Source organism: Pagrus major, chromosome 17, assembly GCF_040436345.1.
Source record: "Pagrus major chromosome 17, Pma_NU_1.0".
Classification (NCBI taxonomy): domain Eukaryota; kingdom Metazoa; phylum Chordata; class Actinopteri; order Spariformes; family Sparidae; genus Pagrus; species Pagrus major.
In genome coordinates this window covers 19,114,245-19,142,188 of record NC_133231.1, presented here as the reverse complement: position 1 = coordinate 19,142,188, position 27,944 = coordinate 19,114,245, and the positions used below count along the sequence as shown (strand labels likewise).

General features: G+C 42.7%; 1 protein-coding gene across 1 annotated transcript; it reads right to left on the bottom strand.

Annotated features, from left to right (window-relative positions):
- Positions 1–27,499, bottom strand: myh14 (myosin, heavy chain 14, non-muscle). The gene is made up of 44 exons (XM_073485068.1): positions 27,335–27,499; positions 25,346–25,552; positions 23,228–23,384; positions 22,058–22,085; positions 19,503–19,614; positions 18,314–18,361; positions 17,983–17,994; positions 16,020–16,112; positions 15,854–15,917; positions 15,541–15,639; positions 15,283–15,426; positions 14,966–15,180; positions 14,734–14,886; positions 14,298–14,471; positions 13,856–14,029; positions 13,625–13,739; positions 13,185–13,253; positions 12,078–12,283; positions 11,840–11,961; positions 11,517–11,586; positions 11,271–11,431; positions 10,361–10,469; positions 9,877–10,008; positions 9,561–9,767; positions 9,320–9,457; positions 9,092–9,215; positions 8,099–8,270; positions 7,790–8,002; positions 7,527–7,671; positions 7,235–7,441; positions 6,946–7,050; positions 6,638–6,790; positions 6,184–6,432; positions 5,988–6,101; positions 5,800–5,898; positions 5,501–5,713; positions 5,247–5,408; positions 4,716–4,844; positions 4,541–4,629; positions 4,332–4,455; positions 4,028–4,236; positions 2,608–2,716; positions 1,924–2,096; positions 1–270 (listed from the first exon to the last, which is right to left on the bottom strand). The coding sequence occupies exons 1-44, from the start codon at positions 27,497–27,499 to the stop codon at positions 81–83; spliced, it is 6,153 nt and encodes a 2,050-aa protein (XP_073341169.1). The 3' UTR covers positions 1–80.
- Between the last annotated feature and the right edge of the window lie 445 nt (positions 27,500–27,944).

Genomic DNA, 27,944 nt, shown 5'->3' with positions numbered 1-27,944 from the left:
CCTGAGTAATCGAGGCTTTGAGAGGCAGATGTGTGTGTGTGTGTGTGTAAGTGTGTATTTTATGTGAGTCCACGTGTGCGTCACTCTGTGTTATTGACGCTGTAGGGCGGTGGAGGGTCCAGGCTGTGTTCAGAGGAGGGAGTCGGGGTCCCTGGGAGCCCGGAGGAGGGTGTCGGCGAGGCAGGGGGCTCCTCCGAGTCAGAGTTCTCCAACGAGAGGTCGTCGACCAGCGCTCTGCGTCCACGCAAAGACAGGGGCAGCGGAGCACGCCTGGACGAGAAGAGAGAGAGCGTTATAGTATGACCAACTAGAAATCACTGAGTGAAGTGTGAGGCAAAGATTTCTCTGGAAAACTAAATATAAAATAACCCCCCCTTTCCCACCTGGTTTTGGAAAAAGACTTTGTGACGATGCAAAGCATGATTTTCAAAAATATATAAAAAGGAGTAATGGTGAGAAAGCTCTTTGGTGTACAAAGGACTTTTTAAACTTGTCCGATTAAGTCCCCAAGATACTATTAGTGGAAAGAGAAGAGTCCTCATCCTTTAAACTTTTTCTCTTCCATTTAAGCAAACCGGAAATTCAATATCAGTAACAAACTTGAACACTTTAAGAATGATTTTCTCTCTGAAGATGTAGCCACTTTTTTTTTTTTACTTTGTAGTCATTAGCAATGACTCAAAACCTGCACATTAAACTGGGCTTCCTTACAACCTTTAGGGCTGACTAACTCTAAAAGACTTGCTAGAAACAGACTTGAAGAGACTCACTAAGCCAACAATATACAACCCATAATGCGACACTGTCTGTTGGACCTGGTAGGACACTTTTAAAAGGAACATCTGCTGTTGTGAAAAGGTGAATATCTGGTCCTTGAATATAATAAGACCCGACTTTTCAATTGTACTTCTCTACTTGCACAATGTTGTGTTCAGGTAGCCTTTAGTTATCTCAGTACTTTCTCACCTGTAACTTACTTACAATACTTCACTTTTCACAGTTCGCTTTGTGTAAATTGTTCATAGTTTACCCTTTGTTATGGTATATACTGTTTTTAACATTTTTGATCCTTTAGATAGATAAAGAACCGTTAGCGACATTAGCTAGCCACACGCTAATGTTAAGTAGCTACGGTTCATTTTTACAATCTGTGCTTAGAAAAGCTGCCAAAAATGATCGGACCGAGGTACACCGTCCTGCTCCTACCTCATAAGGGAGTAAGGGATTTCGATTCTATGTGTCTAGGAAGGCCTTTTTTAATTTTAGCAGCCAGCTAGGCTAACTGACAGGCTAACCTCGCAAGTTAAAAAACACCTCTGTGATTATCAAAATGATCAAAAATGCTAAAAACACTATATACAAAAATGAACAGTAATTTATTAACAATATAGATGAAGTGAACCTTGAAAAAAAGGATGTGCAGTTCGTAAAGTCAATATATGTCACATTACATTATGCAGGTGGAGAAATGCCAGAAAAAAATATAATAACATGTACAGAAATATTGTCCTGTATTTGGCTCAAAATGGTAGATCAACCAAATAATTGCTTTAAATAAGGCTGCTTCTCATTTCACCATTTATAAAGATGGAAAATCCAGAAATCTTCAATAAAATTATCCAACAAATGTTCTATATGAACTGTACACGTACCCTTCCACACACCGACACACACATAAATAATAAGAATACGACACACACAGTGACCTACCAGTCAGGGAGGCTGAGTGTTGGTATGACGGAGACACATGGACAGTTTGTCAGTGTTAGATGGACACAAACGATGCAACGAAAGAGCAAAGCAAAACAAATCATATAAAGTTAATGAAGGGGTTGAAAACAAACAAAACAACAATAAATGATGATCATTCAAACACAGAAAATGGACACGCACACACACACCAACATACACACATGTGGCTACCTGAGCTGGCTGCGGAGAGAGGTGATCTCTCGCGTCATGCTCTGACCGCTGTCGGTGAGCTCCTCCAGCTCCCTCTGCAGCTTCCTCTTCTGGGCGTTGGAGCGAGAGTTCTCCTCCTCCACCTCCTCCAGCTGCCTCTTCAGCTGCTTCAGGCGGACCATCGACTTATCCAGCTAGAGGAGGAGAGAGGGAGGGGGAGGGAAAGGACAGAGCGTATTGCAGAGGTTGGGGTGAGACATACAGGGTCGGAGGAAAGAGGGGAAAAAGAAGAGAAGAGAAGGGGACGGATATATAAAAATAGAAATTAGTCTATGGGCAGGAGGACTGGTAGGGATCAGGAATCAGATTAAACCTGGCAGATTATCACAGATGATGTTTTGGGAGGAGAGTCAGTGTCTCTGCTGTGGTTGTGGGATTTATTTTTTAGAGTGGAATGGGCTCTACCTTCCCAATGAACACACAGATGCCGGGGTGGGATTAGGATTAAGTTGGATTGAGCCGGATGAATCACTCATTTTAGGATGATTTTTCAACACTCTCTTTGTGCCCTGGGGCACAATTAGAGCAGCGAGCTTAGCTGACCTGACCCCCATGAAATGATTATTTATTGCTCTGTCCCAGGCCAAACTATTCTGTGTATCTTCTTATGGCTCACCTTCGCTGATAAACCGCTCATTTTCTTACCTGTTCTCTGTACTGGTCTGCGTGTCGTCTCTCGTCCTCTGCCTGCATCATCACCTCCTTCAGTTTCTTCTCTGTCTTCCTCACCAGCTTGTTGGCAATGGCTCGTTCCCTGAGAGGCGGAAAAGATCATCATAAGATACCTGTTGCACCAAGCAATACAAGACATCGATCAAGGTAAAACATCTCCTTTGAGTTTGTGTTTTAAGGGTATCTGCTCAAAATAAAAATCTGCATTATGTATTTTGTACCCTGCAACATTAAGATTGGTTTTATTTTAGATAAAACATATACATATATAAATATTCCACATGTATGTCTCATTGTTGGAAACTGTTCAATTCTGGAACTATTGGAACTGTTGGAAACTATTCTTATTATTCCAGAACTACATAGAAAATGTGTTTTGTCAGTGATTCATGAATTTTGTTGTATCTGTGATTGTCTGAAGTTTGGACTGTGAAAGATGCTCTAGCTGTTTTGACATTTTTGGACATTCTCTGTTGTTTGGAAATGTGTAAACTGCACTCTGGTCCTTGCTTGTACAAATTGCTTGCTTGCTTGTATTCACTGTGCCTCAATCTGGGGGCTGCATCCTTCGACGGCTGCATTTGATGACTGAATGTGTCACAGTGGCACGAAGAGGCCGTCCCATTTCAAAGGCCTCTTCAAATGCAGCTTTCGTTTCCCCTGTCCCGAGATTCATTGTGTCCTGGCGAGGTTTGGATTTGTTTTTCCAAAAAAGTATGGTGGACACACGGAGCGAAACAGCAGCTAAATACACAATATTGGGTCTCAAGTAGCTAACGATACAAATGTTAACAAAGCAAGGGACCCCAATACTATCACGGTTGCTAGGCGACAGGAATGGTGCTTCGTGACACAAGGGTAAGGTTAGGGAGAGCTGGTGATGTGTATAGGAAATTCCCCGTAGACTAGACATCTCGTTTAACAACACTCAGCCTAGCCCTGTAGACCGCGCCCTTCAAAGGATGTGGACCCCGAATTGAGACATGGCTACGGTGTCCTGTAAGCCCCATAAGGTTTGGGCAAATATGCCGTTATATGCAAGACACAACAATAAAAGGAAAGACAGAGATTGTGATGGACATGAAGTGGCCTTAATTCCACTGCCCCATTATTGTCATAGACTAATTATGGGTGTCTTTATAACATATTTTGTATTTAGATACATTTGTATTTGTTGATTTACAGGTACTTCATGACTTTTACTTCAAATGAGAGAGAAAGTTTCATATATAGTAATCCTTTAAGTATAAAATTTGTATGGCCCCTCACTATTTTGTTTATGTTAAATATAAAGTTAAAAAAAATTAAATACAGCAATCTTTTTTACTTTATGTTGATAAAGGTATTTCTGTCAGGTGTATTATTTGTACTAATGCACGTATGTTCCTCTCACTGTCTCTCCTGCTCCAGCTGCTCCTCCATCGACTCTATCTTGGCCTCCAGGGCGGCGACGCTGAGCCTGTGTTTGCCCCTCACTGCTCCCTCCATCTCTCCCAGTCGGGTCTTCAGCTCCTTGTTCTGCCTTTCCAGCTGCTCCCTGGCTGCCTCTGCCTTCTGCGCCAGAGTCCTCTCTCCCTGCAGCTGCACGGTCATCGTCTCCACCTGGACCATGAGCAGAGCAGCAATCATGATGTGAGCTTTACGCATGTCTGTTGTGTGTGTGTGTGTGTGTGTGTGTGCAGGCACATCTACCATACCTGTAGAGCCATCTTCCTTTGTCTCTCTGCTACCAGTTCAGAGTTACTCTGCTCCTCCTCCAACTCCTCCTCCAGCTGACTGACCCGTGCCTCTAACCTCCTCTTCTCTTCATACAGTGCATTCCTGAACAAAAACACAATGTTAGTAACAGTCCACATAACAACACACTAGTACACACGTAGTACATCTTATGGAAACTGATACTAACTTTCCAGTACTGCTGTTGACCATCTCATCAGCCATCTCGTCTCTTTCCTGCTGAGCCTGTCTCCTCTGCCTCTCCGACATAGAAAGCTCCTGCATAGATAAATGTACAGGAGGTTAAAAGTCACTTAGAGCCACCCTTCAAAAGCATTACATCTTTAATAGCAGAGTACACAAACCTCAGTGAACTGAAGGACTTCTGCTTCCAGTGTTTGGATCTTCTTTTCGCTGTCTTTCGACTGTGCGATCACCTCCTCCCGAGACAACTTGGTCTCGTCTAACTCACGTAGAATTTCCTTCATTTGACCCTGTGACAAAAACAGATTTCTTTGAAGGCACAGAATGTAATTTATGCCGCTAGGGGTCTTTTAATCAAAACAATAAAAACAGAAGACGTTGTGAAGTAGTGTGGGATCATAGGAGCTGCTGTCTTCATGGTTAAACAGCCACCATTGTAGGTGAAAATCTATCTGAGGTGACTCAGACGAAGTAATGTTTTTTTTTTATGTAATGTTTCACTGACTTCATTCCCCTCTCTCTGACTTAACATATCTTGTTGCCCTGGAAGTTTTAGTGACTAGCATAATGTAAGTTAACAACTCAACATTTAGACATTATAGTGTGGAAATGTTTCATATTATATCTTTTAAATCAGGCCATTGACAAGTACAGAAAATCATTGTTTATGTGTGGGAATATTTCTGTTTTACCTGCAGCCTCCGCAGCTGCTTCACAGCCTCCTCTTTTCCACGGCTGGAATTCTCCACCTGGGCCTCGGCTTCCTGCAGTTCTGCTTCCAACTGCTTCTTGGACGACACGGCCTGAGACCTCTGACTCCTCTCCTCCTCCAGCTGGATCTCCAACTCCCTCACCTGGCAAAGAAAGGAAAACACAGGAAAAATTGTGAGTGATTTGGAGAAAAGACAGAACAGCAAGAACACCTTCTGTGGTTTCCTCTCTCTACCTGTTTGCTTAGTGCCCTCCTCTTCTCCTCTCCCTTCTCCTCGTTCGTGCTGATCTCCCTCTCAAACTGAGCCTTGAGTGCCTGCAGGGTGACCTCCAGCCTCAGCCTCGAGTTCTCCGCCTCCGACAGCTCCTCCTCCAGCTCCTGCGTCTGAACCCGCAGGTTCTGGGCTTCTGTTTCTAAGCTCCTGCGGGTACGCTCCAGCTCGTGGACCTAACACAAGAGCAGATACGAGCCGGTGATTCACTGACGACCCAGAGAGAGAAATAGCAAAGGAGCCCCGAGAGGAAGATTCTTACGTTCTTGCCGACATCATCCTGCTGGTTAACAAGCTGTTCCATTTCCAGACGGAGCTGCTTGTTGGCCCTCTCCAGCTCTTCCCTCTGGTCCTGGGTCTCCTACGCACAGAAACACAGATGAAGATGAATCACCACAGTGGCAGACATATCACAAATGTTCTTGTATTGTCTGCTCTCAGTTAGTTTACCTGCAGGGCTCGGGAAAGTGCCAGACATCTAGTCTCCTTCTCTCTGCTGTCTGCTTCTGCTTTGTCCCTTTCCTCTGCCAGCCGAGCGCTTACCGACTTCTCCTCTGCCAGACACTGAGGGGGTGAAGGAGACAAAAGTTAGAATCAAAGATGTTTTTGGAAAATTTACTCAGACTCAGACTGATGAGTTTCGAACCTGGTCGAACTTCTTCTGCCTCTTCTCTAGGGCGGTGCAGTTCTGTCTCTCTCTCTGCAGGGCGAGCGTCATGTCCTCTATCTCCTCCCTCAGTCGCTCCCGCTGCCTCTCCACTCGCTCCTTCTCCTCCTCCTTCTGTCGCTCCCTCTGGACAGTGCTGTCCAGCTCTCTCTGGAGTTTCCTGCGTGTCTCCTCTCCGGCTTCCACCGCAGTGTTGACCTCCTCCGACTGCTTACGGAGCTCTGCCAGCTGCACAGGTGGAGCGGGGAGGGGTTTATAAATGTTTTTTTTGTGTGTGTTTTGCAATGCATTTGATTGGTAATTTTGGTCACCTTTTACTGCTTTGAACCATTTTCTGTAATAACATACTGTAAATGAATTGATTCATATCTATTTCAGAGAGATGAAGCACCAGTTTCAGAGTCAAACAAAGCCTGCATGAGTTCTGATTTACCTGCTGGGTTTGAGTCTGGATCTGCCGGGTCAACTCTTTGGCTCTCTCCTCCTCCTCCTCCAGTCTTTCCATCAGTCCGTTCTTCTCCTCCTCCAGCGCTCGCACCCTCGAGGCTAGAGCCATCTTTTGACGAGTTTCATCCTGCAGCGATTCCTGAGAGAAGAAGAGACAGGAGTGTCAACCTACTGCAAACTATTGACATTCTCTCATCTATAGGAGGAAGTGCTTAAAGTGTCTGTGGCTGTAACCCAAAAGCAAAACCCAACATCACATCTGACCCCACCCTGGTGTGTGTTTCACTTTGTTACCTTTGCATCATTCAGCTGACTCTCCAGGCTGCTGACCTCTTTCGATAGCCGAAGGGATTTAGTGTCAGCAGAGGACAAATTGCCGGACATAGCCTCAATCTCACTCTGAAAAAAGACAGAAAGACATCATGAAGGTAAATCTATCAGACCAAATACAAGAGGATCTCTTCACTGCAGAGCCGGAATTTCTGATTTTGTGAAGTACAAAACATACAAAGCAACACCTCTTTGAAAGGACAACAATTTAACAACTAAACATGTAAAAGGAGGGTTTATATCAGATTTGTACCTGCAGCTTATGCACTCGGTCTTCCCTCTCCTCCCTCTCTCTGTCAGCCTGAGCCAGTCGGGCGTTGAGCTCCTGCAGCTGACCCTCGGCCCTCTTGCGGCCTCTTTCGCTCTCCGTGCGGCCGCTTTGGAGGCTCTTGAGCTCGGAGGTCAAATTCTGCCTCTCTTCCTCCAGCATTCCCTTGGCTTTCTCTAGCGACTGACGAGCCTAAAAAAGAACAACGATGATGACGTGTGATAAGCAAAGCTGCATGTTTACACATGGATGTTTTTTGAATGTGTGCTTCTCTTACTCTCTTGCTGTTGTCCAGCTGTTCCTGGAGGTTGTCTATGGCTGCGCTGTGTTTGACTCTGAGCTCTGACAGCTGGACCTCGTGGCGACGAGTCTCCTCTTCAACACATCGCTGGAGGTCATTTAACTCCGCCTCCCGACGAGACCTGTGTAGATGGATGAAGAATGAGGTCAAAAAAGCATTCAAAATATTTAATGATAATACAATTCCTCTGGCTTTTCTCATACTCAAATTTGATGATAAATTATGTTTGCATCATTTACCTTAGCTCCTGCTGAGCAGCTGTGGTGTCTAGTGTGTCCTCCAGCTCAGTTCTTAAAGCCTCGAGCTCCTCGCCCAGGTCTCTCCTCTGTTTCTCCGCCCTTTCCCTCATTCCTCGTTCGTTCTCCACTTCCTCCTTCAGCTCAGACACCTGGGACATGGCCTCCCTCAGCGCCCTCTGAGCTTCTGCACGACGCGCTCCCTCTTCCTCCAACCTGATAGAAGAAAAGAAAGACAGATAAATAAAGGGAAGGGTGTAGTGTGAAAAATCTGTGACAAGCCTTTAAATGTGTCACTGTCTCGTTTCTCACCGGCCCTGCAGGGTGGTGATCTCCTTCTCCTTCTGAGCCAGACTGCCCCTCAGCTCGGCTGACAGCATGCCCAGGTCTGACAGCTGCTCTTGGGCCTCCACTGACTCATTCTCCATCCTCCTCCTCCATTTCTCCTGCTCTAAGCGGCCCTGCTCCTCACGCTTCAGGCGCTCTGCACAAAATTATAGAAGCAAAAGATCACAACAGTGAAAATATTGAGACAAAGTTGGGAAACAGGGATACTACCAGTCAACTACTTATAAATTATTATTTCCACAGACACCCGGGAACCAGCCAGTAGAGCTGAAATTATATTCACTGACAGCAAGTTTAATAATTGATTGATCATTTAAGTCTTTTGTAAAGGCCAGCTTCTCAAATGTGAAAATGTGCTACTTTTCCCAGTTTTCTACAATAGTAAACTTAACATCGTTGTATCGCTGACAGCTGGTCAGACAAACAAGGCATTTGAATATCTTAACTTGGTCCACAGGGAATGATGACAGGCATTTTTCATTCTTTTCTGACAGTAAGACAATTACCAATCAATTGATTATTTAAGAAAACTTATTGATAATGAAAATAATTGTTGATTACAGCCTTGTAGGAATAATACTAACTCACCTGAGGTTTTCTGTGTGTTAATTACTTGACACAGAAAAATTAAGAAATGTGATGTTAATGATGGGTTGGGAGGTTGCTTTGTTATTATAAGCAGGGGACTAAAGTGTTAGTTTCCTCAGCTATGGCTAAAATGATGTTGACAATTATTTTGCTTAATTCTGATATCTTATTTTTCACAATTTTGACTCATTTTCAGGAAAGAGGAAGAGAGAGAGAGAAAGAGGGTCTTATATGTCTTTAAAATATAATAACATGGCTCAGGTAGTCAAAGCTTACTTCTACAATCTGGAATTGTGACTGCATCCAAATCAAAAGGACTGATCAAATGCTGTTACACTTGTTGGTTTGCTGTGGAAGAGGAATATTTACCCTCGAGGTCAGCAATGACAGCTTCCTGTTTGTTCTTGAGTTTGTTCAGACTTTTGGTTTTCTCCTCTTCCTCAGTGAGCTGATCAGTGACTTCACTCAGACGCTCCTCAAACTGTTTCTTTTCCTGCTCCAGAAAAATAAAAACATTGCATGTGTGAGTTGTAGTTAAAGTGAAAGAATTAATCTTACATTCACACACACGATGACAAAGTGTTCAGTTATGCCCACCTTGCTGAATCGGTCTCTCTGCTCCACTGCGTTTAGCAGGTCGGTTTCCAGACTCTTCACTCTGGTCTCCAAGGTGACCTTCTCCAGCAGGAGGCGCTGTCGGGCACTCTCCTCCTCCTCTAACTGCTCCTCCAGGTCCTGAGAAGAGAGGAAGATTTAATAACATGCAAGGAGGGGAAAGATGGCCTTAATTTAACTTCAGTTTTCATGAAACTTTATAGACTTTCTTCAGTTTATTTACCTGTATATTCTGCTGCATCTTCTTCTTCTCATTGGTCAGCTGCACACCTCTCTCCTCCTCTTCCTCCAACCGAGTCTCCAGCTCGCCCAGCACCTCCTCCAGCTCCTGTTTCCGGCTGGCCAGCCTGGCCCTCATCTCCTCTGCCTCCGCAAACAGCTCAGCCTCTGCCTGCAGCTGGTCAGCCAGCACTGACTTCTCCTCCACCAGCTAAAACATGACAAAGTGAGGAGGAGGAGGAGGAGGAGGAGTGATGAAGAGGCACTGATTCATAGCAGAGGGGTGGACAGGCAGCAGAACGAGGTGGAGGTTTGTTTACCTGAGCATGTTTCCTTTCAAGCTCTCCGTAGTCCTGCTCCGCTCGGGTGAGATTATCCTTAGCCTTCTGGAGCTGGGCTTCCCTCACCTGGATCTCCTCATCTTGCCGGGTCACCTGCAGCAGGGGCTTCACCTGGTTGGAACAGAACAAAAGGACACACCCAAAGAGTTAATTTCCTACATCAGGCTGATTTTATTTGTCTTTCCTTTGTCAAGGATCTAAGGTCATTGTATAGATATTGAAACATATTGTTTCTGTTGCCAGGTTATAATCCAGTTGACTTTGCTTTGGGTACTAATTTTGTGAAACATCATCCTTCCTCCATCTCTTTTTCTATATTTTTACTATGACAACTTTTTGCAGAAGAAACAAAATCACAGCAAAAAAAGAGTAATTTAAAATAAAGCCATGACAGTGATCACTTGCAGATGGGATTATTTGTATATTTCAGGTCTATGCTGTAATGTAGTCGTGTGCACAGTACCTTGGTGAACAGCCGCCACCACTGCCAGTTCCTGAGTTTGAGGTAAGCGGCACAGTTCCTCTGCATCACCCTCATAGCACTCAGCTGCTGCTGCTTCTTAGTAAAGGCTCTGAGACAGAATAAATATAAAACAAAATCTGGTATTAGCTCTTCTTTACCCACAATAAATTACATTTTTTTCTCTTTTTTCCTGTCCAGTTTTCCTTTTTTCCTAACGATTCCTTTGACTTGGCCTAACTCTTCTGACCTGTGCTCCACTAACATTTACTAACAATGAGTGACTGGAATAACAAGATATTGTGTTGTTAAGTGCAAAAGTAAATGACAAAGCAGTTTTACTACTCATTAATAGGGACACTTTTTTATGCTGTAATATTTTCAATGCATTATATAAATCACTTTGAATTGCCTGTACATGAAATGTATATACAAACAAAAGTCTTGTTATTACATATTAATAAAACGCTGGATCAGTTAATATTATCATTCTTAAATTAATAATCTAATTAGTTAGCCTCCATTGTAAAAATATAACTTTATTATTTATGTTGCTTCCAGGCCTACATAATATGCGCCAGATACCTGTCAATGCTGTTGCAATACCTGAGTCACTGATAGGGGCTGACACATGATTAAATATTGATGCTCCTTTAAGAGCGAAATACAAAACTGCCTCGTAAATTGCAGAAAAGGAACGCTCCTCATAGAGAAACTTCAGCAATGTTGGATGTTTGTCTTCTATGGTCAGTTTAGTTTCAGTTAGTGAACAAGTGATAGTTGATTGGCAGAAGACTCAAGTTTAATCAAGTCAATAAATGAATAAAAAACATTTTAAAATTACAGCAATTCAGTCCGGTCAAAAACACCAAAACAACCTGTAATGTATTAGCCTCTTCACTAAAGCTCTTACTTGCGTGCGAGGTAGCCTCTGGAGACGCTCTGGAAGCGTATGATGGTGTCAGTGATCTTCAGGTCTCTTTCTTCTTCCAGGTGAGCCAGGACTCCGGCTCTGAAGAAGACTTTACTCTGACCCACCCTGAACAGGTTGTGGTCCAGTTCCAAAGCTCTGATCTGGACGAGAAAACAACGATTAGAGATGTCCACCCTTTCAATTGTTGAATTTTGTTTGCTTACAGCTAATGAAAAAATGACTCACCATGAGTTCTGATGCCTGTTTGCCGTCCATGAAGGCACGAGGGATCGCATTAGGAGTCAGGATCTCATACCTGGAAGATAAATTGGATTTTGTAAGTGTGTGTTCGAGACACAAGACTGAGGGGGTGTTGGCAGGTTAGCAGAAGGTCATCAGCAGGTGACAGAGAAAGTGCTTGATGAAGCATTTAGTGTGTGTGTGTGAGTGAGTGAGTGAGTGAGTGAGTGTGTGTGTGCTTGTGAGAGGGAAAGAGAAAGCCAGATGGTTATGAAAGGTAGTTCATTGGTGACTGTTGAGACAGACAGACAGACAGTTCAGACACACACCTCTGCCTGAACTCCTGGAATGGGATGCGGTTAGGGAAGCCTTGTCTGCAGATACGGATCCCCTCCAGAACTCCATTACACCTCAGCTGGTCCAAAACCAGGTGGGGGGACAGCTTACCGGCCTGACAAAGGAAAAATAATTTGTAATTATTTAAGACATTTATTCCCCTTTCCACCAATTTTCTTGTCTGTTTTGATTTTAAAAAGTGTACACCCGGATCCAGTCCTGCTGTCTTACCCTCTTCTCGTGGTTGGGGATGATGCAGCGCAGGAAGTTGGGGTTGGTGTTCCTCAGCGTGGCCATCAGCTTGGTGAGAGACTCCTTGTAGAGCTGACCGACGGTCCTGAACATTCCCTTCTTCGTCTTCAGACCGGCTGCTCCGAACGTGACCGGCCCGCTGTTCTCTCCCGACGACACCTGGTCCAGACCCACGATCCTGTCCACTGGATGGAAAAACAGAACGGGGTTTCAGATTCAGCAGCAAGTATCAATTCACGGGGGTGAGGAGTGTTTGCCAGACTTGATTGATGTCATGGCAATATGATTTCACATCTGTTATTAAGTCTCTGGACAGATGATATCAGATGGTGGACAATGGATTTGTAGCTCATTAGAGATGCAATCATATGACTATTTGCTCGGTCTAGTGAGATACACCTACGCAATTTTAGCACAGTGCAGGTGTGAAACAGGTTTTCTAGCTTAACTTTGAACATGTCAGAACTGGCAGGCTGACGACAGTTTGCACGTCAGTTATTAAAAACAAGACCATGATGAGTGTTTCCTTCCTGATTTGACAGGTGTATTGAGTGATATATTTGCAGAAAGAAGTAATGATATTGCCAGTTACACAATCAGCCAAATAACTGATGTTGCTATTCAAATGTTAGTGCTGTGAGCCAATATGTTGCATCTCTAGAGCTCATTCAGGATCACTGAACACTGCACACAGTTGGATTTCATGAATCCGCTCTAGCTGTTTGTGGCAGCACAACTCTAATGTGATCCTGAATGTGTTTTTGTGACTAATCGAGGGCATGCTGCTACCTTGACACGAATTGTCAAATTTCTACAAAACCAAAGTGAGTTACTTATTCACAAATTGAAAAAGCCACATCAAACGAACACAGCACTGACACTAAAAGCAAAAAATTGGTGAAAGTGCAAAGAGAGAATGAGTGAGCTAACAGCAATGTGACACTACAGCACGAACATCAACTAAAAAATAACACTAAAAGGCACACAGCAATCAAAAACTGGGCAGACAGAAGACAAAGGAGCGATGTCAGCGTAGGTGGGAGTGAGGAATGTGAGTGTGACACCCAGAGGAGGAAAGAAACCTACTGTCGGAGCCATTAGTCTGCATTGTGGCATAGGAGTCAAAGAAGTAGACACGGGGAAGAGTTTGGATATCTGATGCAGGAAGACGAAAAGATGAGAGGGTAGGAAAGAACCAAATTATTGAGAGGGAAGAAAAAAAAACAGAGGGAAAAAGGACAAGGGCAAGCAAACACAGGAGAGAACAAGAAGGAAGAAGAATAAGAAAGTGAGAGACAGCAGATAGATGGAGTAGTTGCATGATAGAGAAAGAAAATAGAAATACAAGTTAGTTCCTTTTTGCAACAGAAGGCTTAATTTTTCTTAATTTGGCAGGCTTAAAAAAATACAGGCCGTGAAAATTAAAATGAAACAACATTTTTCCCATCCTGGACACATGTGAAGTGCATGAATTAAAGGTTTACTGGACATGGTAGTGAATGCACAGGAGAGTAAATCAGTCTCACCTTCCTTCCACAGCTCTGATACAAAATGATCAGACGACTGGTGCAGAAGAGAGGCCACGTTGTCGTTCAGAGGATCCATGTTCTTCACCAGCCAATCATTTGCCTTGTAGTCCACCTGAGAGACAAGACGGAGGAAAGGGGACATTTTTGATTTGGTTCCTTTGCGTGGGGAAGATGACAGACGTGGAGGATTTTAAAACAAACAAACAAACAGAAAAATAAATGCAATACCTTGCCAGCATAGTGAATGATGGAGAAGTCAGCTTCCCCGCGTGGCTGCTTTGAACGGAAGAATTTTGGATGGCTGCCTTGCTCGCCGGACAGCTTCTCTACAAACGAGCGGTCTGTTGCCCGGGGGAACCAGCACTCTTCATCCAGCAGGGCCAGAACACCAGGAGAGTGGGTCTAACAGAGATGAAAAACACAGAAACATTTTGTTGTGGACTTTATTCAAGAGGAATCAAAGCGGAGTCTGTGTTTCTATTAATCTTCTTTTATTCCTTCCTCTGCGGGTGCAGTTGAGTGAACAGGTTCTGAGGGCCACAGGTGGAAGCCGTGGAGCGTTATCAAGCTATTTTTCTATCACCAAACAATCTGGACTGTCAGCATCTATATCATCATTACTTAAGAGGTAAAATGTGTGTTCCCTTTTGTAAAAACAGAGTGTGTGTACCGGTTTCTCGATGAGGTCAATGCAGGGCTGCAAGTCCAGGCCGAAGTCGATGAAGTTCCACTCGATGCCCTCCCGCTGGTACTCCTCCTGCTCCAAGATGAACATGGTGTGGTTGAAGAGCTGCTGCAGCTTCTCATTGGTGTAGTTGATGCACAGCTGCTCGAAGGAGTTCAGCTGCAGAGGAGATCAAACAAAGACTCATTAAATCAATACATTTATGTGATGTAACCTATAGAAGAACATGCTCAAGCTTGTATCTTTGTGAGGAAATTAACTAATAACAACCCAAATCACTTCATCCCATAATGCTTGCCTGAACCTAACCCTAATTGGTGTTACCTGTGCTCAACGAATGACTTTTATCACTTTATCACAAACATTTTAGAAAGAAATCTGGGTTAAAGTAAAAGTCCAGCATCATGCCTCAATAAATTACCTGGAAGATCTCGAATCCAGCGATATCAAGGATCCCTATGAAGGAGGCTCCCTGTCTCTGCCTGCGGTCCAGAGCTCTGTTGATCCTGTGGACCAGCCATCTGAACAGACGCTCATATGTGGCCTTTGCCAAGGCCTCCACAGCAAAGTCAGCCTAGAGGAAGAAATATAAACTTGTACATGTACTCTGCATGGGCAAATCTGTATAAATATCTGTGTGACTAAAATCTTACCTGTTCTTTCGTCTGGGCCTTCTGCACATACTCTCGACCCACTTTGATCCTGGGAGTGAGGATGGCCCGTGTGAACTCCAGCACGTTGATGCCCAGCAGATGGCACAGTTTCTGAGCAGCTGTGTTGTCAGGCATCGAGGCCTGGTCCTGGTTCTTCTCCTTCATGAAGGAAATATTCCCAAACTGGAGCACAGCGGAGATCACCTTCAGCATGGCTGAGGAGAGGGAAGACAGGGGGAGGGAAGGTGATTTATAGCCAGGCTCAAACACGGAAAAAGAAAACTACTTTCCCTCTTTTCTATCATCCCCTGTCTTACACAGCGACTCCTCTGGGATGAAACCCATTATAGCCATGGAGTCCATGGTCTGGGTGAAGTTCTCTGAATCGCTCTGACCAGGGACAGGGATGGAGCCGCCGGTGAGGAAGCGGTACTCATCAGCTGTTCCTAAGAGTAGGTCCGCTAATGATGGGGGGGGGGGGAAGAAACAGAAAGAAAAACATGATTTTTTACAGGACTGTAGTTATGCAGCACGGCAGTATTTCTTTATCACACTTTGGTTGACCTTTGGCTCACCTCTTGTCTCCTCTGAAGTTCCACACAACAGCTGGTAAAAGATGTGGAATGTCCTCTCATCTTTGGCCTGACGGGTGGCCCGGGACTTTTCAAGGAGGTCTGGATTTATATGGTCATGGACATACACAGCTGAAACTAGTTATATCATTTTTTAGTCCTGCTCTACTTCTAGTGATTTAGTCTTTAAAATCAGCATGATGCATCATATTAATATATTTAAACTTTAAAAGACATGAAGGGTCACAATAAATAATTAAGCATTCTGTAAATGAGGCATCAATCTCAAAAACACGAAAGACATATAAAAGGATACAGGTCTCAATGTTGGCACCAACGATGTACCCCGCCACGTCAAAATTAATGCGGATGAATTTACCCTAAAGAAGGCAAAGAAAAAGTAGTTTAATGTTTCAGGTAATCTTCAGGATGCAATAAACACCATCTGTTTGTGTAATGTCTACAGTATAATCTGCTCTTACAAATCTCGAAGAGTTGTCATTCTTGACAGTCTTCGCGTTGCCAAAGGCCTCCAGTATGGGGTTGGCCTGCAGCAGCTGCCTCTCCAGCTCGCCCTGAGACACACAGGAGACATCAGATCAGCTTCACAGAGAATACAAAGACACTGGACTCAACAAAAGACTTCTGTAGGGCCTGTCTACTAAAATGCACCATTAATCCACTGATCGGTTATGTAAAACAAAAAAAAAATGCGTGACTCATCCTTGAAGAGCAGTGACACTAAATGGTGCATTTTAGGGCCCAGAATAGCATCCACACCACACACCATTCCCAGGAACCAATGATTCTCAACCTCACTAAGAGTTATAAGCCTTCATTAGTTAAGTAATCAATAATAAAAGCATCAATCATGTTTCATATTTAATTTGTGTCTTTATTAAAAGACAATCTCTAGAAGCCGATTAAGAAGAGTCAGTTGAGAACCACCGTTGTAGAAAAACGTGGGCAGATGGAAGCTGCAGCTTCAGATGCTAACATCATACACACTCTGCATATTGGCAGAGCTAGCTGCAATGCATTACTGCAGTTGTCGCATTGCCAGAGCAGCAGCTGTTGATGCAGCAGCAGCCAGTGATGGGGAGTTACTGTAGCTACGGGGGGGGGGGGGGTTCTTCACAGGGTTTCTGCAGTGCTCACCAAATCCAATATAAGACCTTTTCGATGAAATTTAAAACCTATATTAGTCAAAGTATGATGGAAAACCAGTAGGGACAAGACGGCTGACAAATATTTATCAGTTTTTATTGACATCTCTATCGCATTTTGTCCTTCCAGCTACATATAACAATAATTCCTAGTAGGGCTGCAGGATATGGAAAATTAACTACATTGCAATTATTTTGACAGGTATCTCGGTATGATTCATGATCAGAGGGAATGATCATCACAATTTTAAAGACTATTGATGACAATCATGAAGATGTGACTGAATAAACATGTTCTCTGACACATTTTAAAGGTGCACTCTGCAGTTTTGGGGAAGACATTTTAATCAGAAGAGAAAAATTTTACCTATAGTAGATGAGCTTCAGAGCAACCACGGTCAGCAGTAGTGACAGTTAACACTTGCCATTTATAGATGCATAACGTCTCCTAATAGCCAACAACTACTTTGTACAGTAGGCAGGAGAAAATATTCAAGACATCTGAATAAAATTGAAGACTTTTTTTTATATCTTCCAAGGCCTTTTTGTGAGCTGCATTTTGATGCTTTTTAAGACCTGCAGATACCCTGTTTTACTGTAAAAACTGTCAAGGAATGCCAGCCAGCCAACACCAAAGGCAGATACACAAACACAAACACACACACACACACACACACACACACACACACACACACACACAGACATACACAGAGCAGAGGTAGACATATTTTATAGCAGACAATGTGTACAGGATACACACTGACCAAACCGCATATTTAAGTGTTTACACGTGTTCACATGTCAAACACATACATATGGACGGCTGCAACGACACACCCACACCCACTCCCACAGGTGAATCTGCACTCATTCAACACACACACACACAAACACACACACAAACACACACACACACACACACACACACACACACACACACACACACACACACACACACACACACACAAAGTTCATGTGATTAAAACCATCTCTACAGCAGAAATGCCTCTCAGCTCTACAGGTAAATGAAAACCTGTGGTGTTTGTATGTAACAGGAAGTAAATCCCACTGAGAGGAATAGATTAAAACTAAAGACCCAGAAAGCCAGGAATTATTCAGATAAAAGTCTAAAAGAAAAGCTCTATGCACAGAGGACATGTTTCTCGTTATGAATCAAGAGACTCATATCAGCTCTGGTCAATACAGAGAAAGTTTCAATTCTACAAAATGTGACCCCCAGTGAATAAACCCAAAGTTGTCTGAATACTTTCATACTCACATATTGCATACTCTGACGAATTGTGGGGGGGGAATGAAGTTTTAGGAGGGAGAAGATTGGGTGGATGGGTGAACATATGGATGGGGTAAACAAACAAACAAAAAAAAGACAAATAAGACAACAATAACAACAACAAACAAAGAAATACAAACAAGCAAAATTAAATATACTGTACAAGCCTTGGCTGTTATGAGGAACCACATCATTACTGACAGTTAAAGGTTTAAGTTACTCAGTCTGTTGGTTAGTCAGCATCATTGCAGAGTTCATTGAGCAGGAAATAGGACGAGACAAAAGCACAGGACAGGACAGCAGGATAAAGTGAACTCACCCTGTTCGCCAGAGAACTGCCTCTTGTTAAGGACCGAGAGCCATCCATCTGAGCATGCAGGAAAGAGAGATGGACAATGCAGAGAGAAGAGAATGAGGGGAAACAAGTGCAGGAAGGAAGGAGAGTAAGCAGAAGTGCTGAGAAAATGCAGAAAAAGAGGACTGAGTAACAGAAAAACCCACTCCAAGATGAGGTAAGATTAAATTAATTGCACCTGCAGCAAACCCATCTTATAATAAATAATTAAAGAGGACAGTGATGTAATCGAGGTTCCATAAATTGTGATTGGGTTAGGGAAGAAACACAGTGTATTGCATAAAGCTCGGAACTAATTAAATCACCACGGAAAACACTGCAACTAATGTAGGTCATATATGGTTAAAGGTATAGTTCAACATTTTTGGAAATATACTGATTCACTTTCTTTCCGACGGATGAGAAGATTTAGATAACACTCTCTTGTCTCTAAGTACTGAGTTGGAGACAACAGGCGATTAACTTAGCTTAGCATAAGCACATTGGCAAATACATAGACACAGAGCCTCATCTGTCCTGTTGAAGACACCTGAGGCAGAGACGCTGCTCAATCAGCCCTTAACTGGTTTTAAATTGTTACTGGGAATTCTCTCTACTGAACTCAACATGATGGGAAGAGTTTAAAAAATGTCAGTCATTCATTGTTGTATAACATGTGGTTACTGTCAGCATCACAACAAATACTCATTAAAAGGAACCCACTAACACCCACTAACATCTGGCATTTGTCTGCAGTAGTGATCGGCAGTGATGGAAACACAACAATGTATTGCCTATTTTTTGCATGCAGCACAAAACTCCCTAGAAAACTCCAAATTGTCATTTTTATTTTTCTGTTTGTTTAGAAACAGGACACAATGTGTTAATTAGTGAGCTTTACAGTATAGGTGTTGCTAAGCATTTTTTTTTTTCATTTACTTAGCAGAGAGCAAGGCTTGTCGTTTCCCCCTGCATCCAGCCTTTATGCTATGATACACTTTTGCAGCACTGTTACATTTAATCTGTATCTGTATCACTTCTTCACTTTCTTCATCTTTCCTGTTATTCCCCTTCAAGAAATGTTCCTAGAAAGCTCTTCTTCTCTTTGTACGATGTTTTTTTCCGCCTGCTCTTCTTTTATTCTTACTTCTGTGGTGTCTCTATTTTGACGTACCTGCACAGCTTCTTTGTTTCTACCCAGAGTGCCTTTATGAGAGGAGGCGACGTGAGCCAAATACTGGATGACTTTCTTTGTGTTCTCTGTTTTCCCAGCTCCAGACTCGCCTCTGGAATACACACAAACACACACACGTAGGAAATCGGGTAAGGAACACACATACACACAATAAATACCATTCTCTTTACAGAACAGTTAATCTTAAACACATATGGTTTCATTTTTCAACGGTATATATAAGCATTTTAAAAGAGCGAACACACAAGAACAAGTGGCCAAACACACATTCATCACACCAGTAAATATAGAGCCCATGCAGTGCATTTAAAGCCACAGGTCTAAACAGAGAGCAGGTGTGGAGGATACAGGCGGTGTCACTATTGTTGCTTTTGGAGAAGAACGAAGGAGAATGGAGTAAAAATAGCAACTGTAAAAGATCTAAAAGAAGCAGACGTCTTCTTGTCCCACATATTCAAGATGAGCCTAAAGTGGGATCCTTGACAATGACAGGAAGAGTCTGGCAGGAAGGCATGATGGCAGCCCCTCACTCAAGCAGGTAGGTAGACAAACCATGGGTGCAAACAGACAGTAGGATGCATTCACATTATGGCCCTGAGTTTTTGCTAAGATGTGATTTTTTTTTGTCCCGATTCTTTAAATTCATGTTTGAAAAAAGTCTGATAACAAACAATCAGTGTGAATATTAATATGTTCTCAACCTGCATGTGTGCATTTAGGGCTGCAAGATATGATAAAATAAAAAATAAAAAATCATATCGCGATTATTTTGGCAGCTATTACAATTGTGATTCACGATTAGTGGAAATGATCATTTAAGCATCACAATTTACATTTTCCATTTTTGGTTAAATATGAAAGCTGCGACTAGTTTGGCTTCTCTTACCAGCCAAAAAACACTGACAAATTATTTAGTGGATGGTAAGATGGTAAGAACATTCACTACAAAATAGTTGGAAAAAAAGTTAACATTTTACACTGGATGAGACATTTGTTGGGGTCTGTACCAAACAAAAATCTTAACTTACATCTGGAGAACAAGATTTGTAGGCCAGGACGTCTCTGTAGCACTACGGCAGTTTACATATATTAACTTTATCAAAAAATTGCAGCTTCTGCTATGTGTATATTGCACTTGGCCATATTGTCCCAGGGCATTATCAGTGCAATAAAGTGCAATAATTAATCAATAATAATGAAATAAATGATGCAGCACATGGAATGTATGACTTTTAACTTGAGATTGCAGAAGGAAAGGGGAGAAGAGTATTGGACTAAATGGCTTAGATACTTGGTTAACAAGGAGCCTGACAACTGAAATAATGGTTAATGTGATCTTGAACCAGAAATGAATGTAAAAGATAATGTACATTTTTATCACCAACATCCCTGTATATCTTCTGAATTGATTATGTGACCTTGTGTTTTCTGTGTTACAAAAATTAAAAAACAAAGTATATAAAAAATCCAATAAATTATGCAGCCCTCCTGCATTTCCATAAAAAAATCCATATCTTACATGAACTATGAATATCAACAAATGATACACATGCAAGACAATTAATCATGGAAATCGATTAAATATGGTTAAGAAGGACAAATAGTGCTAAAAGGCAGAATTGTAGATGTTTTATTAGCTGCGCAGAGTCGGCACAGCGGAGTACTTACTTTTAACCCTCACTTTAACATTGCCACGTTCTTAAAAGGTGCAATATGTAAAAATTGGCCACCTTGAATTTATACTTCCAACAAACAGGGGCAGCATATCACCAGAGTAACTGCTACCTCTTGCTAACTGTATTTTCTTTATACATCATTGACTGTTGCTACTGTTAGCTTGTTAGCTCAGTTAGTCATGCAGCTAGCCAGACTAGCCAGACTAGAGTTGGTGTTGATACTGCTAGCACAAGAGCTTAGGGCCACTGGGAGAAAGAGGTTTTCAGGCCCACGGCTAGCTGGTTAGCGTGCTTCAGTAGGAGTAGTAGTAGTCATGAATAATCGGGTGCTTCTTGTCTATGGTGTTTTATTGTATTACAGTTTGTGTCTGATGTTGTACCGTCTGTATTTTCTTGTACCTATTGATTATTGAGTTTTTATTTTCTCTTGTGTATTTGTTGTTGAGTTTTATGTGTTTAAAGGACAATCTAGGGACGGCATTGCAAATTAGCTTAGGCTATAAATGTTGTACAGTGTGGCACCATTTTATGCTACATACTTGTCCCTATGCAAATGAACATTAAATAAATAAATACATCTGTATCTTAAATTTCTACATTTTTTGATTGCACACCAGTGAATATGTCAATAAAAACCATCTTACTTGATCCACATTTGCTTGAAAGCTGACTACATTATAATTACATACATGTGTGCATGGAGGCGCATGCACACAAAAGACAAACAAAGACACATGAAAGGACACAAGGTAGCTATAGTACATGCAAACACACTGCCACAGACATTCTCACTGTCAAAGAGAAAATCACAAAGCAGTCACAAACAGACACACTGGCGTCCCACAAAAGGCTACTCACGTGCAGAGGATTGACTGATCTTCTCTGTCTGTGGAAGAAAGAATGCAATGTGAGAACAAATCAGAATAGGTAGGTAGGTAGTCGATTTGTCTGACTGTTGACAAATAATGAGATACTTTGCCAAACTGTAATTGCAGCTTCTGTAAGAGACATCAGTAACATGTTTCTAAATTGTTGGCACGGTGTTCAACATGTGGTTTATTTCATAGCTGACAAGACAGCAAAGTCATTATCAAACAGCTACCAGGATCTCTATAAAAGTCTGCGCGTGTTGACATATGATTCCTTGAAGTAACACACTGTAAGGTCCTGTATGGGAGAACCACTTGTTGGCTCAAATTACACCAAGCCTCCACCCCCAACTAACATGAAGTGCTCTGGAAGCCTCCATAGAGACTCACACCTCAACTTTTGATAATACATATTAGATGGACTCACTCTGACTCTTGTCATGTCAATAACCCCTTCACTGATTAGCACTGTAATGAGAAACAGGTCACTGGCTGAACTGGTCTCTCCAGGCTCCCAAACCACATGACACTGGTAGTGAACGGGTGGACATTGTTTCCAACACCTGTATTTGGCTTTTAAGATTCCCACAGTTTGAGTCTGGAAGAATTCATACTGGTCCTACAGGTTCACTGTGGGAACACACCTACAAGCTGCAGGGTGACGAATACATAGACACAGAGTCTCATCTGTCCTGTTATCTCATGGAGACACCCTGAGGCAGAGACGTTGCTCAATCGGCCCTTAACTGCTTTTTAAACGGTACCTGAGAATTCTCTCCGTCTTGTCTCATGAGCTCAACATGAAGGGAGGGACTTAAAAAATGTCTGTCATGCACTGCTGTCCCAAGTAATGTGGTTACTATCATCAGCACAACAACTAACATCTGCTTGTTACGAGGAGTGCCACACCTGGATATCTGTGTTGGAAAAAAATACCTTCTTGCCTGTTTATATTCACTTTCAAGGCTTTTGATAACAGCGACCAGTCAAGAATGTACCACACCCTCAAATAGCGTTCATAGTGTGACTTAGCGAGCAAAGATCACAGACAGGACTCAGTACCATGTTCCAGCCCAGCTGAGCTGATAGCAGGTGTGTGGGCTAGTTATACTGTCAGGGTTAGTCAGGGGTGGGAGGTCACAGATAGTGTGTGGAGTACCTTGTAGCATGCTGCGATACGCGGCCTCTGATATGGCGTAAATGTGAGGGGGCATCTCGTGGCGCTTCTTGCCCCGGTACATCTCCACGATTGACTCTGTGTAGATGGGTAGGTTCTTGTAAGGGTTGACCACCACACAGAACAGCCCGGAATATGTCTGGAAAAACACAACATCAGTCGGTGGAGTCTTTTATTTACAGACAAATACTGCTAAAAATCAACAGCATCATTTTGTTTATGTTCTGTTTGATCACTGTAGATTTTTTTAATATCAACACTCTTTGCAAATGCTCAGTCACATGAGTTAAGTGGTTTGTGCTAGATTCAAGAAGACTGTCAATAATTGTGGGGGCCTTGACTTCTACTGTTTGACAACTGAAGGAACAGTATGATGTTGTTAAACTATTGCTTCAGCAGAAAGTACAGCAGTAAACCAAAAGAGGTGTGAAGTGCTGAATCAACTAAATCAAGTAAAGGACATGAGCTGCACTGAGCTCATGTCCTTTACTTGATTCAGTATATCATACAGGTCAGCAGCATTCTCCCTGATGACTGACTATGACGCAGGTAAACATGACACCTTATTTGAACACTCAGAGAACTGTCAATTAAACTATCAGTCATCCATTTCCAGACTAATGGTCTATCTAAAAAGAGAATACGATGAAAAATGGATGCACACCCACATAGAAACAGTCATCATCACAATCAAAAAAAAAAGGTTTGTAACCAGAATACACAAACAGACTCCTTCATCACAGAGCCCACATCTCTAAATGTGCAGATCTTTGTAGGGGTTTATGAATGTATCAGTTCATTCAGAAAGGAACATTTTTCCTCATGAAGAGGAGTTTCTATCCTCAGGCCATCCGGATCCTCAACACACACACACACACACACACACACACGCACAGACACTCTTGAAATACTACACACACTGTTTGTTTCTGTCACTTCACTTGCGAACCAAGTCACTTTAACTGTAAATACAGGTAGTTTCTGTATAAGCAGATAAGTCAAATCCGAGCCATAAAAAAACACTGACACCAGCACCTGTAGGGGCAGCGACACCAACAAGCCACCAGATTAAGTGCTTCAAATGCCTTAAGTGCATAATTAAAAACATCCGCTTTGCTGCCCAAATATTTCAAACCTACGGAGTAACCTACAGTGCTAAGTTAAAAGTGTTATGGAGGCGGACAGCTGTGAGATATGTGCTTTGCTGAAATCTGGTTGTTCTTGTCTTAATACTTTTGAGTCTTTTGTGAGAGGGGAGACAATTCAAAAGACTGTCAGCTGGGTGGGAGGGGTCCTTTAAAACCTTAATGCCTTTATGTTGTACTCAAGCCTTGTAGATATTTACAGTACAATACACACCTCTGTGGGGCCCAAGTGGTGTGTACTGTATCTATAGTTTTTACCTAACTTTATATATAGATATTTTTCATCTTGCATGAGTAATTTTATTTTATTTTTCTTGAAAGTCTTACACATCCCCTTCATTTAACTGCATGTCTTATATCTATCTCTGTGCATGTGACAAATAAAGAATCATTGAATGTAAATGCAGCCAGTGACTACACCTTCAACACATCCAGACATCAGTGCTGTTAAAATTTGTCCCAACGGTAGTGAATGTGTCAAATGTATGTCATATTGTAATACGCCTCTCAAAGCTATTCCAACTATCCTACCAGGCTCCTCTCTGGCCACCTCTTAATCTTTCCACTCAGCTTCATCCTCCATCATATTAGCAGCTCAACTGCATTTAATTGCCTATATATTATTCTACTTTAATTGCACACATTATGCTTCCTGGGTCGGTTATCGTTGGCTGACATCACCATGACTTCCACTCCTTTCTATCTTATCTTGCTCATATCTTTTCTGCAGGAGAAACTGGAGATGCCTCCCACTGCCACCACACACACACCGACAACTTTGTAAACTGACTCCTCACCTCTCTTACCACCCTGTATCAGTTACACAGGAGATGCCAGAGGAGCTGACCGCTAACACATGCATGTACACAACATTGCAGCCTGAATGTGAACATGTGCATTGGCGTGAGAACCATGTCCCACAGACTCTTTATTATTCGTTGTTTTGCCCACTCACATAAATCAAGCCAGAGTAGTATCTCTCTCTCAGGTTGTGCAGCACCGAGGCTTCGTTGAGGCAGGTGAGGTCGGCCATGTCCTCCACTTTGCTGAAGCGTGGGGGGTTCATTCGCTGCACCTCCTCCCTGGACAGAGTGATCCGCCGCTGGCTGTCTGTCAGCTCCACCTCCACCTCATCGCCGCGCTCTTCCCGAATGCTGGCCGACTACAGGTAGAAGGAGAGAGGTTTATAAAAGACACTACAGGAGATGAAGGAAGAGAGAGTTTCCATTTCCAGAGACTTTAAACTTGGTTGAGATCGATAAAACACCACAGCGAACATCACGTCTGCATTTTAACATCGTCAGCGTCAAAATTTCACAATAAGGTGCCAAAAAAGCTTTGTCAAGAAAATCAATCTCAGAATAATCTGTTAATAAAAATTGATCTTCTGAAAAGGTTAATGTGAATTTAATAACTTCCTGCATTTAAAATGATGCTGTTTAGCAGCCTCAGTTCCTCTCAGAAGTCTTAAATCTTGGATAATGCACCAACAACAAAGAGCTTCCTGAACATGTCATTAGTCATCCTAATGAAAGTAACTTTGACTAAAAAAAAGCTGTAAAGAATAGAAGCTAACAGCTACCTAGAAGGTTAAACATTAATCAAATAAACTGCTGTACCGTAGATTTCTTGTGTACTGGGCTATAACGCACACAAAAAAACTCTATTGTAAACCAGTGTTTGAAATGAAGCAAAGATTGAAAATATATTTGTGAAAATGTTTGTCAGAATCTCTTCCAGTGAGCTTTAGAGTATGACTGGTCATTGTGTTTGACAGCAGACAAGAATAGACGGTGACAGAAGAAGATAGACGCTCTCTTGTCATGCTGTTGGTCTTGTGCTTCGAGGACAGGAAGTAGTGACCTCTGGTTCTGACCAGGTCACAGGACTCTGCTTTGCTTTATTCTCTCTGCTACTTGTGATGCACATCACACAAAAATATGTGCGTGTCTGTGTTTGCCTGTGCGTGGGTGTGTATTAGTCACAGACTGAACACCATGCTCAGAATATGAAACTGGATGAAAGTGTGCACGTGTATATTCAGTTTGAGTGTTTGTGTGTGTGTGTCTAACAGTGCCATTCTCAGATCATGACTGTAAAATGAAGTCAGCGTCTCTACAACGGCCTCTTTAACATTAGGAGGCTGAAGGAGAGTATTGTTCTATTCATAGAGCTCTCTATGAAACCAGTCCAGCACAGAGAGGGAGACTCAGAGCGAGGACATCGAATTCATATGTCACATCCTACAGTAAGCGCCAATGAAAACATGTCGTGTGCATTATGCAAGCGGCAAGGAAAACTGGAACAAATTAATATAATGACAAGTGCCTGATGATCATGGTCATTAGGCCTAAAAGCATCGACAAGATTCTAATAGGACAAAGAAAACCATGGAAAATAAGGCATTGTAAGGGGGATAAAAATCTCATAAGATATGATAACACACACATACAAAGATGCACACACCTTATGCTGCCTCACCGGTTTGACACACCCTCAGTCAAAGGCACACACTCAGGGCTAATTATTCACCAGAGGATTAATACTTAGATAATGTGCAGCAGGAATGTGGGAACAAGTTGTAAAAAAAGTTCCATTCACCCCTGAAATTCAGCTGGTTTAAAGCAACATTATGTAACATAGGGTCATAGTAATAGGGTAAAACGTGTCTCTGTCAATCCTACTTTGCAGCCTGACCACGTATTTGCACTATGTAACTTGACTGGGCGGGTAGGATCTCCAAGTCACACGCCACAAACCATGTTGGTGACGTGGAATCATATTTTATAGAGAAAACATTTTCTGGTTTGCCCTCTGATGTCCTCCAGTTGCTCTGCCTCACCTCTTTTGATTTCTACAGTTTCCTGGTGAACAGATAGCTTTACTTGTTGGCGCTTGTTGGAAACAAAAACCAAAATGTTCATCCACTTCAACACCCGCTTACCTCAAAGCCGTGCTTCTCTGACGGCACCCACACCAGCCTCTTAGCTGCCCAGTCGGCCTGGCTGGCAGCGGAGAACACAGCATTGGAGGTAGGAGACCCTGGCATTGCCCCCGATGCGAGGAAGCGGGTGACATCGTTGGCACCGCCCCCCGTTGGCCTGGACATGGTTCTACTGGCACTGAGTGAGAAAAGAACGGGAGACGCAAGAAAAGTGAGTCCATCTTGAGTCATTTCTTAGTTACAGGCATTGTGTGATGTGTGAGGTTCGAAACTGGAGCGCGTTGGGTGATGGACAGTGACACTGATGTGTTTCTGTGTCAAGATACACACTCATATACTCCATGTGCACCCACCCACAAGTAAAGTAAGAGCAGTAGTAGCACGCAATAGCCAGCTGAGATTGGGTCAGGGATGGCCTGATTGAAAGACACAGCAAATCAAGGAGAAGAAGGGAAGAAAGACAGAGAGATCAGTGGGTGGAGGGGTGGAGGGATGGAGGAGAGCGAGATACATCAATCGACTGAGTAAACTGACATGACAGTGCTAGGGGGAGGGATGGCGAAGACGAGGAAATGAGGGTGGGACAGCAGTGAGGAGAGAGGATAGAAAT